Consider the following 16,214-nt stretch of genomic DNA (forward strand, 5'->3'; position numbering starts at 1 on the left):
TGCTTTCAATAAAAGACAGGGACACAATATTACCATAAGAATTGAGAATCAACGCTTTGAAAAGGAGAGAAGAAAATAACCCTAGGTATAATATATTTATAGTGTTTGAGCATTCAATTTGACCCTGAGGTTCCTGGTAGCCTGAGCAAAAAAATAAACTCCAAGGAACACAGGTAGAAGGCAAAAGGGACTCATCTCAGGGAGCTAGTGTCTTTGAAAATAAAATATTATAAACAGTGCCCATTGGGACAGTAGTGCCTAATAAACACAAAGATTGTGCTGAAGGCACCAGGGAAAAAAGTAGTATCTGAAAAATGAGATAATCTTTAAAATGATTTTTATATTGCATAAAAACAGCCTTGGAATAGTATCATGGGAAAAATCAGAGATTTATTGCACTTCCTTATATTTATTTTACTGTAATGAATTGTATGTTTGATTTTGCATTATATGGAGGGAATAGAGGAGGTACACAAAATCTGCTTACTACCTAGGGCCTCTGAAGATCGCAATCCAGCCCTGGTAAAGAAGGACTTGGAAGCCTTTTCCCAGCTCAGCTTTATACAGTGATGCACCTGATTAGTGATGTCTGTGACATCTTAAGTAAAGGAGTGGGGATGGCATCAGAGCTGCCCCAGACCTGCCAACCCAGGCCAAAACATACTTTTTATCTGATAGAAAAAAGTACTGGATTTTCAGGAGAAAAAGATAAAAGAAAACACATCAGACTTCATAAAGGGAATGTTGTGCAACACAATGAAATATTTTTTCAAGCTAGAGTTATAGGAAATTCAAAATATATTTTTTTTCCTACGGCCATTTCCTATTATAGAAAGAAAGCCTAACTCAAAAAAAACCAATGTGCTGAAGAGCTTAGCAATGAGATCTAGAGCTGTGGCTATCCTGAGGCCTCAGTTGTATAAAGACTGGAATAGAGGACAGAGGGGATCATGGTATGTCTAAAACTCAGCAAACTGTTAATCATCCAGGGATAACTGGCTACATGGAAAACGCCAGAGGTAACAACAAAGATTCAGACTTCTGTGTCCGGATTCAGCAGGGCTTCAACTGGGAGCCTCTATTATTTGTGTAAGTTCCCAGATTATTTCGATGCAAACTTGTGTTTGGGAACAATACCTAAGACAACCCACCATCCCTAAATAGGACTTTTCTCAGCCAGGTTTTTGTGGATCAGATATAGAAAGCAGAAAATTTAAGGATTCCTGGCGTTATCATGACATCATGGCAACCAAGAGAGATCGTCCATATTTCTGGGGTGGGCTATAAGGGGATTCCTCCTCACTCTTTCAGAGTGTTAGAAACAAGGATCCCCAAGCATTTGTACATGACCTCATGGAGGACAATGACTATTTGACAGCAACTGACACAGATGTGGAAAAGAAGGTGAGGAAAATTCGAGCCAGGACCCAAAAGCATCTAGACTTGTATGCAAGAGATGGCCTTCGAACACTGTGCATCGCCAAGAAGGTAAAAATAAATTCTTTTTTTAGTAACTATAAGGTCTCAACCCTGAGTCTGTCCTTTCTATTTCTTTTTAGAACACCCTTAATATTGGTTGTTTTAACATTTTCAAAATTCGAAAAAATATATATTTTCAAAATTCACTATTCTGACTCACCATAAAGACCCAGGATCTTGACAATTACGCTGGGGCAGAACTCTGAATGGCAAGGTTCCATTTCAGTGTAGCTTTGATCTTCCCTGTTTTTCCTTATATATACATATATAATTGGTAACCCATAACTCATAAAATAATTTTTAGTGTTCTGATTTTACCTTTAAAGTAGACGTTTTAAATTTTGCATTATTTGCCTAGACTTGAAATTTGGGAGAGACTATGTGATCACATAAAAATCTAGATTTCTGGTTTCACTTAAAAATTTAGAGGATCTGATGAACCATGTCTCCATTCTTGAAGAGCAACTCATAGCTAGAGCTTTGTAGTAGCTGATCCCTTTAATATAGGGTATATTTTTCTCTATTCTGCAATTGGTCACAGCCCCTACCTTCCCTGTTGCCTTGCCCTTGGCCCAGCTGTAGTCTTGTAATTACCAACCTCTTGCCCTGCAGACCTTTGACTTTGCAGACCCTGCTAGAGAGGCAGGCAAAGAGATATGAGTCCCAGAGTAGGGGCATCTAATGAGGCACCTAAAAATCAGATAAGGGAGCTATGATGACATGCATTTCTAGATGACTAAAAGTTGTTTCTTCTCTATAAATTCCCAGAGCTTTTCATCTCTTTTATGACACTTAGTGCAACTAAGTTTAAGAGCGCCCACTTTAAACTCAGACCTACCCAGGTACAAGTCCCAATCTCACTACTTTGCCTCTCTGAGTTTGGGATTTTCTTATCTGTAAAATGGCATTAATGGTCCCTACCTCATACAGTTATCATGGAGATTAAAGTAACATATGTCTCAGTGCTTGAGACAGTGACCAGAGCTTACTATCCATAAATTGTAGGTATATCCTTACCACCTTCTATTTTCCATTGAAATTCTTTGTGCCTTTTTGTCTCCTCTAATAAAATTATGAATTCCTCAAGAGCCAAGGCCTACATGTGTCCCCTTGGTTTTCCCCATAATGCCATGTACAGAAGGAAAAGCAAGGAATATTTGATTATTGGACAAAAGAATCATTTATTGCTATGAGAGACAGTATGCACATGATGCCGGCAGAGGGGTCTAATGTGCTATGGACTCTAAGGGAGGAAGATACGTCCTCCAGTTGGATTCTTCCAGCTACTGTGTATCTCCAGTTGCTGGTGGAATAGTCTACCACACTATACAAGATCTGACTGCTGCTTACCTTCCCAGCCTGATTGCTGCCTCTTCTCTATCTGGCTCTCCACCCTGTAGCCAACTGGTATATTCAAGGGAAAAGAAAGAAAGCTAAGTTCATTGCTGTTTCATGGCCTTGGCCTTTGCCCCTCTCCATGACTGACCCCTTCCCATCATTGGATCTCAACTCGCATGTCACTCTGTCTAAGAGAACTGAAGATCCAAATGAGATAACCACACAGCTTCCCCCATCTAGTCACACTCTATCACGTAACAGCTTCCCCCATCTAGTCACACTCTATCACGTCACTCTCTTTTGTTTTCTGTAATCCCTTAAAGTGATCTGTCCTTTTAAGTAATTTACTTGGATTAATGTCTCTCACCCTCCACTAGTACATAAGCCCAGGCATGCAGGGATCTTGCCCATCTTGATCACTACTGTACCTCCAGTGTCTAGAGCAGAGCAGGGGCTCACTGGTGATAATGGAACCTGAGGATCAATATCTCACTGGTTCATGCATTCAAAAAAAAAAAATCAATGAGGAGAAATAATTGTGTAGGAAGTGTAATTCCTACATCTAATTGTGTAGGGAACCTCAAACAGGCCCACAGAAAATGCTGTGGGATTCACCCTACATTTGGAAAGAGCCTCTTCCTTGTCCTGCAGGTCATAACTGAAGACGACTTCCAGCGGTGGGCCAGCTTCCGGTGTGAGGCAGAGGCATCTCTTGACAACCGAGATGAGCTTCTAATGGAGACTGCACAGCATCTGGAGAATCAACTCACTTTACTCGGTAACTAAAATAAGACATCACTGAATTTTAAAAAAAGAAAAAAAAAAAAAAAAAGGAATGCTACACACTGTAGAGGGAGTTCTTGGCCCTGACTCTGGCACTGCTGCAGATGTGTCTCAATTAAAAGCCTTCCCTGGAGTGCCCTTCCAGGTATTTGGCACAAGTGGTACAGATACCCAATCCAGACTCCACAAGCTGCTTCCTGAGGATGCCCAGGAGCATTCCCACACTGCCTGCTGGATAAAGCCCAGGACCTTGGTTACTTCTCCTCCAATCATTCAAATGTTTATTGAGCACCTACTATGTGCCAAGTGGCATGCTAGGTATTGGGACTACCAAACAAGAGCCCTAGGCCCTATCCTCTCAGAGCTCAATCTAGCAAGGAAGCCAGATGATTAAACAAGGAATTTCAACCAAGTGTGATGAGGGCCAGGCTGGATGATTCACCTGGTGGTATGGGCGCAAAATAGAAGGTACCAGCCTAGACTGGGGCCAGGGAGAGTGCTGGAAGGCAGGAAATGAGCAGGGCAGAGGAGCTGGCCAAACAAAGGCAGAGAGTTGTCAGGCAGAGGGAGGGGCCTGAAGAAGAGTTAGATGGGAGACAGTCTAGACGGGCTGGAAACCCTGAGGTCTGCCATGACTGAACCACAGAGAGTCGGGGAGAAAGCTCAGCGTGACGCAGGTCATGAAGGACACATAAATATATGCTAACGGTTGAGAGAGAAGGGACGAAAAGCAGGGACAGACTCGAGCTTCGCAAAAAGCTGCTGCTCTGCGGCAGTTCCACCGATAACACTGAGGTAAAGATGAGAAGCGGGGAGACGGTCTACGAGGTAGTCTTATGTTTCTGTCAGAGGTAAAGCATTACCTGCGCAGAAGGAGGAGGCTCTGTTTATCAGGGTTAATCACCTCACAGCTGGCAGCAAGATCCGGAAAAGGCAATGCCTGATGTGTGTACATGCTGACCACATCGCTAAAGCCTTCTTTCGTCTTGGGAGGCAGTGCTGAGCTGGGGATGACGGCCAAATCCTGGTCCTGGGCTGTGTGCTCGGGGACCTATCCCCTTACCCCGCTGAGCCCTAGCTTCTCCTCCATGTAAACCAGACTGCTCCGAACTCTCCGCCAGGCAGGGGTGCGAGGGGAAAGCACCAGGAGTGCTGTAAGAAGACAGAGGCGACTTCATGGATTAAAGGTAGCAGCAAGATTTGTCAGGAGGGATGGCAAATGAGGAGACCTGTTCCCCACCTCCTTCAGCCTTTTTTCTTTTCCTGTGTTTTGACTCCGGGGCCTTTGCCCGCTGCCTCCCAAGGCCTTTCTGAAAACTGGCCATGAGAACTTACTTTAACGGGAACCAGAAGGTAGCCAGGCCAGACAGCTCTGTCCACACGCAAGGCCACAGAACGTCACCCCACTCGGGCACATGACTCCCTCCTCACTCCCCCTGCACCCTCTACCTTCCCCCCCCCCACCGAACCCCCCGGCCCAGGTTGCTTTTGTGTCAGGGAGCACTTCGGTCTCAGGCAGCAAGCGGTACTCCCCAGCTGGTTCTGCAGAACGAGAACACGCGTGTCAGGATCTGTCGGCTTCCTTTGCTGGGAAACACTTTCACGTTGTTTCTGCTTCATTTTTTCTTTCACGCAAATAAATGTGTTTTTCCTCTTTTCTCCTTCACTCTGCTTCCCTGTAATATAAATCAGCTTCAGAATCTCACCTTCCAGGCTAACCCTTGGAGGGAAAGACAAGGCCTGAGCCATCACTTTTCATGGGGTTGTTTGCGCATCTGGGCCTGCAATACAAAAGAGGCACAGTTCAGGATAGAGTCATTATTTTTGTTCCCTCGAGGTGGCTTGGGGAGAGGAGGATTGGGGCTGGGAAGAGATTTCATCTTACCACCAAGAATCTGCTATGCCACGAAAGCCGCATTGCATTCACCCCGGGTCCCACACTATGAAATGCTCTTTTCAGTATGCATCCGGTGTAACTGCTTTGCCAACCTATTGTCACTAGGGATTATTAAAAGAAATGAAATGCCTTGCTCCTGCTCAGAGTAAAATGGGTGGCCATGAGTCTGTTGTCTGAAGTGAATCTCAATTTAAATGCAGATTAATTTATGCTTAATCACTTCACAACTATTTAATATTTGGCTATATATTCATCAGGGTGGGTGCAAAGCTTGAGATCATTCAAAAATTATAGAGTCTGTATATTTAATTCCAAGAACAGTATCAAAAACCCGAGTCCCAATTCTGCCATGAGCTGTTCTTGAGCAAAGTCTCTGCACTTCTCTCCAGTTTCCTTGCGGCTAGACCCACCCAGGTGATTTCTCCACACCCTGGCTCAGCCTTTAATCTCATCCCACCTCTCCCAATCTCCAGTCCTTCTCTACAATGATTTTCTTAAAACTCAAAACTGATCCCATCACTGTCCATCTTAATTCCCTTTAATAGCTTTCTTGTCTACCAAATAAATCCGAAATCCTGTAATGCCCCGACAAAGCTCTGTAGGATCCAGCAGACTTCCTTTCTTCCTGGCCTCATCTCTTGCCCGACGCTGCCTCCCTTTCTATGCCGCCTTCTACTCTGACCTCTGGGCCTTCATCTATGCTCATCCCTCTACCTGGAATTCTCCTCCTTTGCCCTTTCTTGGCCTTGTCTTCCAGGTCTGAGCTCAAATGGCCCTTTTTAACAAGATTGTCCCTGACTTTCTAAAGGAAGTTCAGGTCTCCTAGTGTAGGACACCCTCGGCTTTTCTTCTCGTATGGTTCAGTTATAAATCCTCCTTCAACAAGCTATTGAGTTGCAAGAGGGTAGAGACCGGCTCCATTTCACTGTTGTATGCTGACGGCTTAGCACAGCCTAGGACATGGGAGATAGTTAATAATCACTATCTGGTTTGAGAGGGCTTGAGGGAATTTAAGCAGTTTGTCACGCTAATTGTAAGCTCTGATGTCTTTGATCACTCCAGGAGCCACTGGGATCGAAGATCGGCTACAGGAAGGGGTTCCAGACACAGTCGCTGCTCTACGGGAGGCTGGCATCCAGCTCTGGGTCTTGACTGGAGATAAGCAGGAGACAGCAGTCAATATCGCCTATTCCTGCAGATTGTTAGATCAGACTGACATGGTTTACTCCATTAATACAGAAAGTCAGGTGAGACCAAAGTAGAGACCAGATGTCCAAGTGCAGAACAGCCTCTAAGCCAAAAGAGACAGGCTTATGGGTGGGATTTGGGTACCACAGGGAAGCACCCCTGCCCCCAAAATATCACTGAACCTTGGAGCTCAGAGGCCCTCAGGAGTCACCCACTTCAACCCCATGCACCACTGACCAGTTTGATCACATTACATCCAGTAGTACATGTTAGAAAGTTTTGATCTTCTAACTTCCACCCTTGGCCCAATCTCCACATTTTACAGATGAGGAAACTGAAGACCACTGGGACTAAGCCACTTGCCCAGGGTCACCCTGGTAGTTTCTGACAGAACTAAATCTAGAACACTGTCCTCCCACCAGGCCAGTGCTATCTGTGCCATAACACATTGTTCGCTCCCAGAACCCCAGTTGTGAGTTTCTTCTACTTTGGATTAACTCTCCCATTGAAAAAGCCCCATTCGCATTAAAATGATTCTGAGTTTAAAATCTCAGCTCCAGTTTATGTGTCCAATTGGTTTGCCACAGAATAAAACCTGAAGGGAGTGATTCATGAGGCAGCATGCTTAGAGAGGATGGGAGAGAGAGAGAGAAAGGGAGAAGCAGTGTCCTAAAACTGCAGTTTTCTCCCCCCAGGAAGACTGTGGGCAGCAGGGGATGGGATGTGGAGAGAGGATTGTGTGAAGTCTGAGGAAGAGTATTTGAAGTTACAATACCGCTTTATATTTAGGGGCGGGGAGAGTCTATTTTCACAACGCAAACTGCAGAAAGTGAAGCTCCAACATCTTGGCTGATGACTATGGGAAGGAGGCATTGAGATGTATGGTCCTACCAGAAGGAAACAAGCAAGAAAAGTATCGGAGGGATGGTCGGAGGAGGGCACGGGGAGATGTAGGCATGCGGTGGGGAAAAGGATGGAGAAGAGGGAAAAAGATGGGAACGAAGAGCACAGGAAGGGGGCAGGGAGGATGTTGGAGCCACACTCTTTCAGTTTTGCTTCAGACTGATTGGACCCAGAACAGAGGTTTAGGAGGTTTAAATCTGGTCTTTCTTTTTTTTTTTTTTTTCCCATAAAGAATCACATGCACATACTTTTTTTTTAAGTAGTGTATACTATGAAAAGTGCCTGAGGCCTTTTGTAAGAATTGGAAAAATTACTTTCTTGTCCAGTGCACAGATTATGCTGTGATTAGATTAAACCCCAATGAATTTTCAAAATGAAAATAATCTTGGGGAAGTCTTTGGCATTAATATTATGCTTAGGAAAGAATTTTTTTTTTTCTTTCTAATTTGCTGCTTGCTTGAGTACTTGATCCCTGTAATAACAGTTGATATCTGCCTGCCCTGCTTACAATGGAAATTCTATTTACAAGGATTATTTCACTCCAGGTGATCCCAGAAGGAAGACATGGGCAAACTTCTGAGTCAGTCAGACCAAGAGGGATAGAGTGGGCTTTTGTGGTTTCTGTTAAATGTAATGTATTCCTCCAGGAAGCTGAAGATGTTTAGCAATTAATTAGCCAACGTTCTTAAGGAACAGTAGGTCACATTTCATGTTTTGTTCAGTCACTGTTGATTCATTTAAAGCTGTCTGGGACCCTCTCAGATGGTATCTGAATGTTAGCCCCTGTCCACACCCTAAGCCCACTAAACCTCTAAGATTAGTTTTTCTCACCCCCTTACCTGGCTACAAGGATATGTAAAGCCAGAAACTGGGGAAAGCCATTCCAAATCTCAGATTTACTTAAACCCTAGTTTAATATAATTCTGTATTCAGTGAATAATTTCTCCAAGGGTTTTAATCTGCCTAATTCATTATAAATTGATTTAGGGCTACTATTTCTTTGTTATGTACCTTAAATCTATAAGCATGTTATGGGACCTCTGTAGACCTCAGGGTTCACATCCATAAAATGAGAGAATTACTAACCCATCACTGAAAGGGCTGGTCTGTCAAGGAATTTAGAAGGAACTAGAGTATTTGATAGAAATTAATAACAGCAATGATTATTATCATTTTTAGTAACATATATTGAAAGCTTAATATGGTCCAGGTATCAAACCTCCCAAAACTTCACTCTCTTCATATGTAAAACAGGGATTAGAAAGATTTATTTCAGAGGCTATTGGCAGGATTGTATAAGATCATAGAAGAAAAATACTTATTAGCATAGTATTTGTTTTAGTTAGCAAATTACTCCAAAATTTAATGGCTGCAAACAACCAATATTTATTAACCCACAGTTTCTGTGGGTTAGGAGTCCAGGGGCAGCTTAGCGGGGTACCTCTGGTTCAGGTCTTTCTGGAGGCTGCAGTTAAGCTGTCAGTTAGGGGTATGCGCTCATCTGAAGGCTCAACTGGTAGGTTATTTGGACGTGGAGAGAAGCCTTTCTTCCAAGCTCACAGACATGATTGCTGGCAAACTTCAGTTCCTCACCACATGGGCCTCTCCATAGAGCTGCTTCACAACATGGCAGCTGCTTTTCCCCCACAACAAGCCATCCAAGAGAGAGAGAGAGAGAAAAGAGTGCCAAATTGGAAGCCATGGTCTTTTTATAAGCTAATCTGGGAGAGACTTCCCATCACTTTTGCAGAATTCTTAACATTAGAAAGGAATTGCTAGATGTGGCTCACACCCAAGGGAAGGGATCAGACAGAGGAATGCATCCCAGGAGGGCAGGGATCTTTGAGAAGCATCTTAGGGGCTCCCTACCACAGTGCCTATCATATACTAAAGGTTAAATGAATAGTAACTATTTGGTTATTATATCACAATTTGAAATAAGTAAATTCAGAGATTTTGAAACTTATATCTCCAATGACTTCCTGCAGCCATATGTTGGAGAAATTTATATAATTTGTGTCTGCCCCAACTCCCAGCATGGACTGTCTTGATCTCTTTCCCAGATAAGTGCCTCAGGCATAACCACCCACTCCTGGAACTACTTCCTATTACCCCTCTAGGTTCTGGGCATACCCTATTGCTTGCAACACTCAATTCAGCATCCCCTAAGGGAAGACTCAGGAATGATTATCTGCAGTTCTACCACTCCAGAATAAATGACTCCAAATATTCTCAGAAGCTTCTAGATTAATGGCCCCCAAACCTATCATATCAGAACAGTCTTCACAATTTTTGCCTAAATCCACATATTACCTCTACTGTTTTTTTTAATTTAATGATTTCATTTAAATTGACTGACTTTACATACTTAAATTTATTTTTAGAAATGTGTTAGCACTACAGTAAATGAAAATCATCCTTGCCATGAATAAAAAACACTGCTAAATAAAGATCATGGGGGCAAAATCAGAGAGGGAGATAAATCATAAGAGACAAACTGAGGGTTGCTAGAGGGGAAAGGGATGGAGGGATGGGGTTACTGGGGGATGGGCATTAAGGAAGGCACTTGATGTAATGAGTATTGGGTATTATATAAGACTGATGAATCACTGACCTCTACCTCTGAAACTAATATTATATGTTAATTAATTGAATTTAAAATTTTAAAAAGCTTATAAAAAACAAAACAAAAAATAATTATGTGAAAAAAACAATGCTATTAAAATTGATGATACAGTTGACTGCCATAACTTTTCTCTACTTTATTTGAAAGTAATGTTGCAAAATCTAAAGGGGTACAAAGAATATATTTAGAACCAAAAGGTGACTTTATCTCTGATACCATCAAAAGTAAAAGAGGCAAATAAATTCTTCACTAGGTTTCAAGGTAAACATCAGAAAAAATCAGTGAGAAGTTTCTTTACATCATTAAGATGATCACATTCATAGTCAGTTTTAACCTATATGACCAAAACATTCATGCCAACAGATAAACATTCGATGTATTTTTTTTATTAAAAGCCGTAATTTTGGTAATAATGTTCTGCCTCCACTAGTAAGTTGGGTGAGCTAGGGCAAGTTAATGATTTTACTGTTCTAGTTGCCTCATCACTCAATTTCCTCAGGAGAACTAAAATGACTTGTGAGAAATAGAAAGCACAATACCATCATGATATTATTTATTAGCTTATACCATCCCAGTATCTGTCCCCATCTTGCTGAACTACTTCTACTCCCATTCCCTCACCATCTCTCTTTTGCCATTAATCTGCTTAAAAGCAATTCATATTGCTTTGATGCCTTTTGAAATACTGCAGAGAAACGAGAGAAATCAGAGAATGCTTCCTGAGTAACCTCTATGGTTGTAGAGTTTCGTAACTATTTTACTAAAGGATAAAGTGAAATCTTCAACCTACATTTCCAGTGTTGCTTACTAATACTATATTTATTATTCTGACTCTATAGGAAACTTGTGAATCCATCCTCAGCTGTGCACTGGAAGAAGTAAAGCAATTCCATGGACCACAGAAGCCAGACCCCAAGATCTTTGGGTTCTGTCTACCTTCTGAGACACTACCTCCCTCCTCAAGAGCTGCAGTTCCAGAAGTTGGATTGGTCATTGATGGAAAGACATTGAATGCCATTTTCCAGGGAAAACTGGAGATGAAATTTTTGGAGTTGACGCAGTACTGCCGGTCTGTCCTATGCTGCCGTTCCACCCCGCTCCAGAAGAGTATGATAGTCAAGTTGGTGCGAGACAAGTTGAACGTCATGACCCTTTCCATAGGTACCTATCACGTGGAGATGTGGGTGCAGCCTGTGAGGCTGATCTGGCAAGAGGCCTGGACCAGAGTTGGAAGGTCATGTGTCAAAGTCAAGATACCCAAGCTGAGGATCACTGTCTTAGACTGAGAGAGTTCAAAGTGACAGCCAAGACTGGCAGCTGGGAGAGGAAGCAGAGGCTCAGCAGAGTGGGAGAGTGAATCAAAGTTCTCAGGATGAGCAGATCACTAAGGAAAAATTATGACTTGAATGGAGGTTAAAGCCAGAAGAAGCCTCAAATTCAGAATATTCACATAACTCAGTAATATACACTCAGGCCAATTCAGTTCTGGGATACAACCCATTCCCCTTTTGATACTTAACAGCTGGCCTAATAACATAAACATCAGGTGTTTGTGGATTTGATATTCTGCTGATTTGATATTCCTGAGTTGTTATGGGGAGATTGTAGAAGTTGAGCCTATCCCATATGTCCATTCCAAAATACAAGGCCCAGCACAAAGCAAACACTCAACGAATGCAGACCTGTTGGCTGATGAAGAAATTCCTCATAGGATCCTAAACTTTACATGTGATTAAGGCAGAGAAATCAAAACTGTACCTATATCAAACCTTCCAGGGACAAGCAAACCTGGTTTCCAAGAATCTTCACAATCTGGTCTCCACTAACCCTCTAGCCACATCCTTCACCACAGCTACTGTCTGTTCCCCAACATCTGGCACTCCATGCTCTAACCAGATGGAACTGATTGCCATTCTCCATGAGCCTTGTCCTATCTTTCTTACTCCTGAGCCTTTGCATTTGCCAAGCTATTTCCTCTGTAAAATACCCCTTATTCCAACCCCATCTAACCTTCCTTGTCTCTGGGAACTCAAGCAGCACACAGCCCTCACAGCTGCAGAGCACTGATACACTTTCTGCAATGGCCTGCTCAGGAGACCAGGAGTTCCTTGAATAGTGGAAACCATATCAGTCTTATCATTTTGTCTGTGCTCTGCACATACCAAGCACATAGTAAACATTACATTCATTTATGGATATTCCTACAGATGGTTCCAGGTTCTATCCTTCCTACACAGACATAGAAGGAGAGTTTCCTTCCTGGTATTTCAAATTAAGAAGCCTACTTGCACATTGTTTTTTCTCCCAGTGTTCAGGTGAAAGCAATTCAAACCAAAAAAAAGGGGGGGGGGCGCATGGGCAAAAAGACAGGGAGCAAAGTTTTAGCAACTGCATCCTGATTTTATTCCCCAAATTGTCCTCTTCAGAACTTTAAACACACATAAGACAATAGCCCAGGACTGACAGTCTGAGGTAAGAAATTAGCTCCACTGCCACAGAAGCAGAAAAAAACCCAACAGGGTGAGTTATGGCATGATTCCATACCTCTACTTCCACTGGTTTGCTAACAGAAGAAGTTAAAGAGTCGATTTGTTCTCCATGGGGAAGAAGAAAATAAATAACGATCGTTACAAGAATAATGGCTACTTACATTCATAAAGTTTTAAAGATTAATTTCCTTGCCAAATAACAAAGGAAAGAAAATTCTCTCCCCAATTCCATATTCTCCATGTTATCTAATACATATTTAAATGCATTCTATTATGAGAACCTACTAGAAAAAGAGGTGGGACCGGGAGGAGAATGAAGACAATGCAGGCCACAAATCATGGCCGCCAGGCTGAATCCAGACCACTACATGCTTTTGCAGGGATATGAGAATGACTTTTATGTTTTTAACTGTGAAATGTGTACAAGACTATTCACCTTTCAGCAAAAAGAATTGTTCAGTTTTGCTTTTTGGCCCACAGAGCCTAAAATATTTACTATCTGGCCCCTTATAGAAAAAGTTTGCTCATCTCTAGTCTGAAAGATAAAGCTTTGGGAAAAGCCAGGTTTGTAAGGAAAGCCTCACTGGGTAGAGCTGTGCTGTGTTAAACGGTTACTACCTAGCTATAGATAAGTATTGAAATTTATAATTAAATAGAATTTCACCAACCGCATTTCGATAGTCACATGGGGCTCGTAGTCTCCATATTAGACAGTAAAGATAGATGACATTTCCAACATCACTGAAAAACTATATGACAGTGCTGGAGGCTGTTTGTGTATTTTTGTGCCCTAACCTCCAATTTCCTGAAATAAACACCTTAGCTCGTTAAATGGGAACACAGTGTGATTAAATGTTCCTCAACTAAAAAAAAATCAGTCAATCCCATTTTCCTATATTCAGAAACAAAACCGAACACCATCCCTGTCCTTGGACACCATTGCCAATCTGATGATTTAGCTGTCCAGACCTTCCAATGGTCTTAATACGCTAAATAGCTTAGCTTCTACTGAGTTAGGAAAAGTAGCAAAGATCTTCGTGCCAATGTTCCTGGGCCCCTTCCCTAGCTTGGTTTACCCTTGCAGAATCTCTATGTTGCTCCGATTCTCCATTTGCTCATTAGTGAAGTCCACTGTAACATTTGTGAAGGCCTTTTATTGTAAACTGCAAAGCCATGCTCCAGCCTCACTCACCACTTTATTCCCAATACCTAATATTGTGCCTAGACAAAAGGTACAATAAACATTTGTCAAATAATAGAGCTTCTTGTCAAAGAAGAAAAGGCTATGGTGAGTGCTGTGAAGTGTGTAAACCTGGTGATTCACAGACCTGTACCTCTGGGGCTAGTAATACATTATATGTTAACAAAAAAAATTTTTTTAATTAAAAAAAAAAGAAGAAGAAAAGACCTCTCTCAGGCCAAATACTGTAGCAAGGACTTTTCTTGTAGGACTATTCAGAGCAATGTTAAATGTAACCAATTATGTACACATGGGGAGACTTTAGAGCCATTCGGGTAACACCCTTTCCATTGTCATGCAGCAGTTAGACCAGGAATAAAGACACCTCATGATCTCTCTCCTTTCAGGTGATGGAGCAAATGACGTAAGCATGATTCAAGCTGCTGATATTGGAATTGGGATATCTGGACAGGAAGGCATGCAGGTACTGTTCCCCTCAATTATTCTCATTTCTTCTCTCTTTGACCCTTTTTGGAGAGTTATGGAATCCCCCCCAAGTGTTGGAGGATCTTCTCCCCAAGAGCTTTGCAGAATTATCATCTGAGAGTCACAGGGCTTCCATGCCTATACATAACCTCCATCACTATATCCTTTGCTGCCCAGTCCTTCTGATACAGAGGAAATTTGAAGGATGCTTAGAGTTTTTTTTTTGGTGGGGGGAGGGGTGCAAAAAAGGTGGTTTTATTAAGGCATGGGGAAAGGACCCAGGGACAGAAAGAGCTGCACCAAGGTCATGGAGAGTGGCCCGTTATTATACATTCAAGTTGGGAGGGAGTTACGGATAGCATAAGTCCCTAGGGAATTTTGGAAGTAAGGTTTCCAGGACCTTGAGGGGGCTTAGCTTTACCAGCAATACCTGTATTCTAAAGCCTTCCTGAATGGGAGGGCTAAGCTTTCTACTGACTCGATTCTTCCTCTCTGTAACTTCTATCCACATCCAAGAATGCGGTGCCCTCCATGAGCAGTGACAGATATAAGGACATTTGAAAACATTTTTCAATTGCCATTTTAGTCTCAATGGCTAGATTGACCTATAAATTGTAAGGTACACTTACTAAGTCAAAATTCAGCTTGGGACAAGCATACTAACCTGAGCTACTAACATTTCCCACTAAAACAGACCCCACTTTGTGGTTTTGAACCATTAATAACTATATTCCCACTGCTAGTACAGACAGGAGGCATTACCTAAATTTGTTGGTGAGGATGAACGAACACAGTTACCTTTTGAGTTTCTTTCATAAGCCAGCACTGTACTAGGTGCTTGCACTAAACCTTGGATTTATTATTTCAATTGATTTGAAAAATCACATCTCTGTGTGTTAGGAATTATTATTCCTTTTTTTTTTTCCTAGATGAAACCAATGCTGGGAAAGGTTAAACAGCCTGGCTGAGACTTATACCAGAGCCCATAACCAGGCATTTCCAAAGCTCATACTTCTTTTTTTTTAATTAACATATAATATATTATTTGTTTTAGGGGTTCAGGTCTGTGATTCATCAGTTTTACACAATTCACAGCACTCACCATAGCACATACCCTCCCCATTATCCAGCACCCAGCCACCCTATCCCTTCCACCACCTCCCTCCCATCCAGCAACCCTCAGTTTGTTTCCTGAGATTAAGTCTCTTATGGTTTGTCTCCCTCTCTGGTTTCATGTGGTTTCGTTTTTCCCTCCCTTCCCCTACAATCCTCTGCCTTATTTCTCAAATTCCTCAAATCAAGTAAGATCATATGATAATTGTCGTTCTCTGATTGACTTATTTTGATTAGGATAATACCTTCTAGTTCCATCCATGTCATTGCAAATGGCAAGATTTTGGGGGGGGGGGTTAATGGCTGCATAGTATTCCATTATATGTATATTAACCACATCTTCTTTATCCATCTGTTGATGGACATCTAGACTCTTTCCATAGTTTCAAACCTCATACACTTAAGAGAACCATGAACTGTGTCCTCTTCTGAATAATCCCAAAGGCAGAAAACACAGTTCAGCTCCACGTAAAGGAAGAGCTCTCCCGCCATCATCTCCATGTGAAGGTGGAGCCAATGTTCTTCCGTAGGTGGCAACCAGGGCATTGAGAGGTGGGAGGCTTTTCTGCATGGACGCCACTACTTTCTGGTTAGCCGTCGCATCTCTAGCATGGTGCCAACACATTTTAGGCCACAGTTAATGTTTATCAGAGAAATGGAAGGAGATGAAAGGCCAGACTAGACCACTAATTCTTTACAAGCTGCCTTTCTTGGAGTCTAGTGAGGTTTGGA

At 42.2% G+C, this 16,214-nt stretch overlaps 1 protein-coding gene across 2 annotated transcripts in view; it reads left to right on the forward strand.

Annotated features, from left to right (window-relative positions):
- Positions 1-16,214, forward strand: part of ATP10B (ATPase phospholipid transporting 10B (putative)) — a 102,230-nt gene that overhangs the window by 61,129 nt on the left and 24,887 nt on the right. For both annotated transcript variants that reach the window (XM_004737682.3, XM_045075635.1), the window contains 5 exons: positions 1,379-1,488; positions 3,469-3,595; positions 6,560-6,744; positions 11,054-11,375; positions 14,291-14,367. In XM_004737682.3, coding sequence (XP_004737739.2) covers positions 1,379-1,488; positions 3,469-3,595; positions 6,560-6,744; positions 11,054-11,375; positions 14,291-14,367 — 821 coding nt within the window. The remainder of the gene's footprint in view (positions 1-1,378; positions 1,489-3,468; positions 3,596-6,559; positions 6,745-11,053; positions 11,376-14,290; positions 14,368-16,214) is intronic.

This window comes from Mustela putorius, unplaced genomic scaffold (genome assembly GCF_011764305.1).
Source record: "Mustela putorius furo isolate JIRA1106 unplaced genomic scaffold, ASM1176430v1.1 tig00000145_pilon_pilon_pilon, whole genome shotgun sequence".
Classification (NCBI taxonomy): Eukaryota; Metazoa; Chordata; class Mammalia; order Carnivora; family Mustelidae; genus Mustela; species Mustela putorius.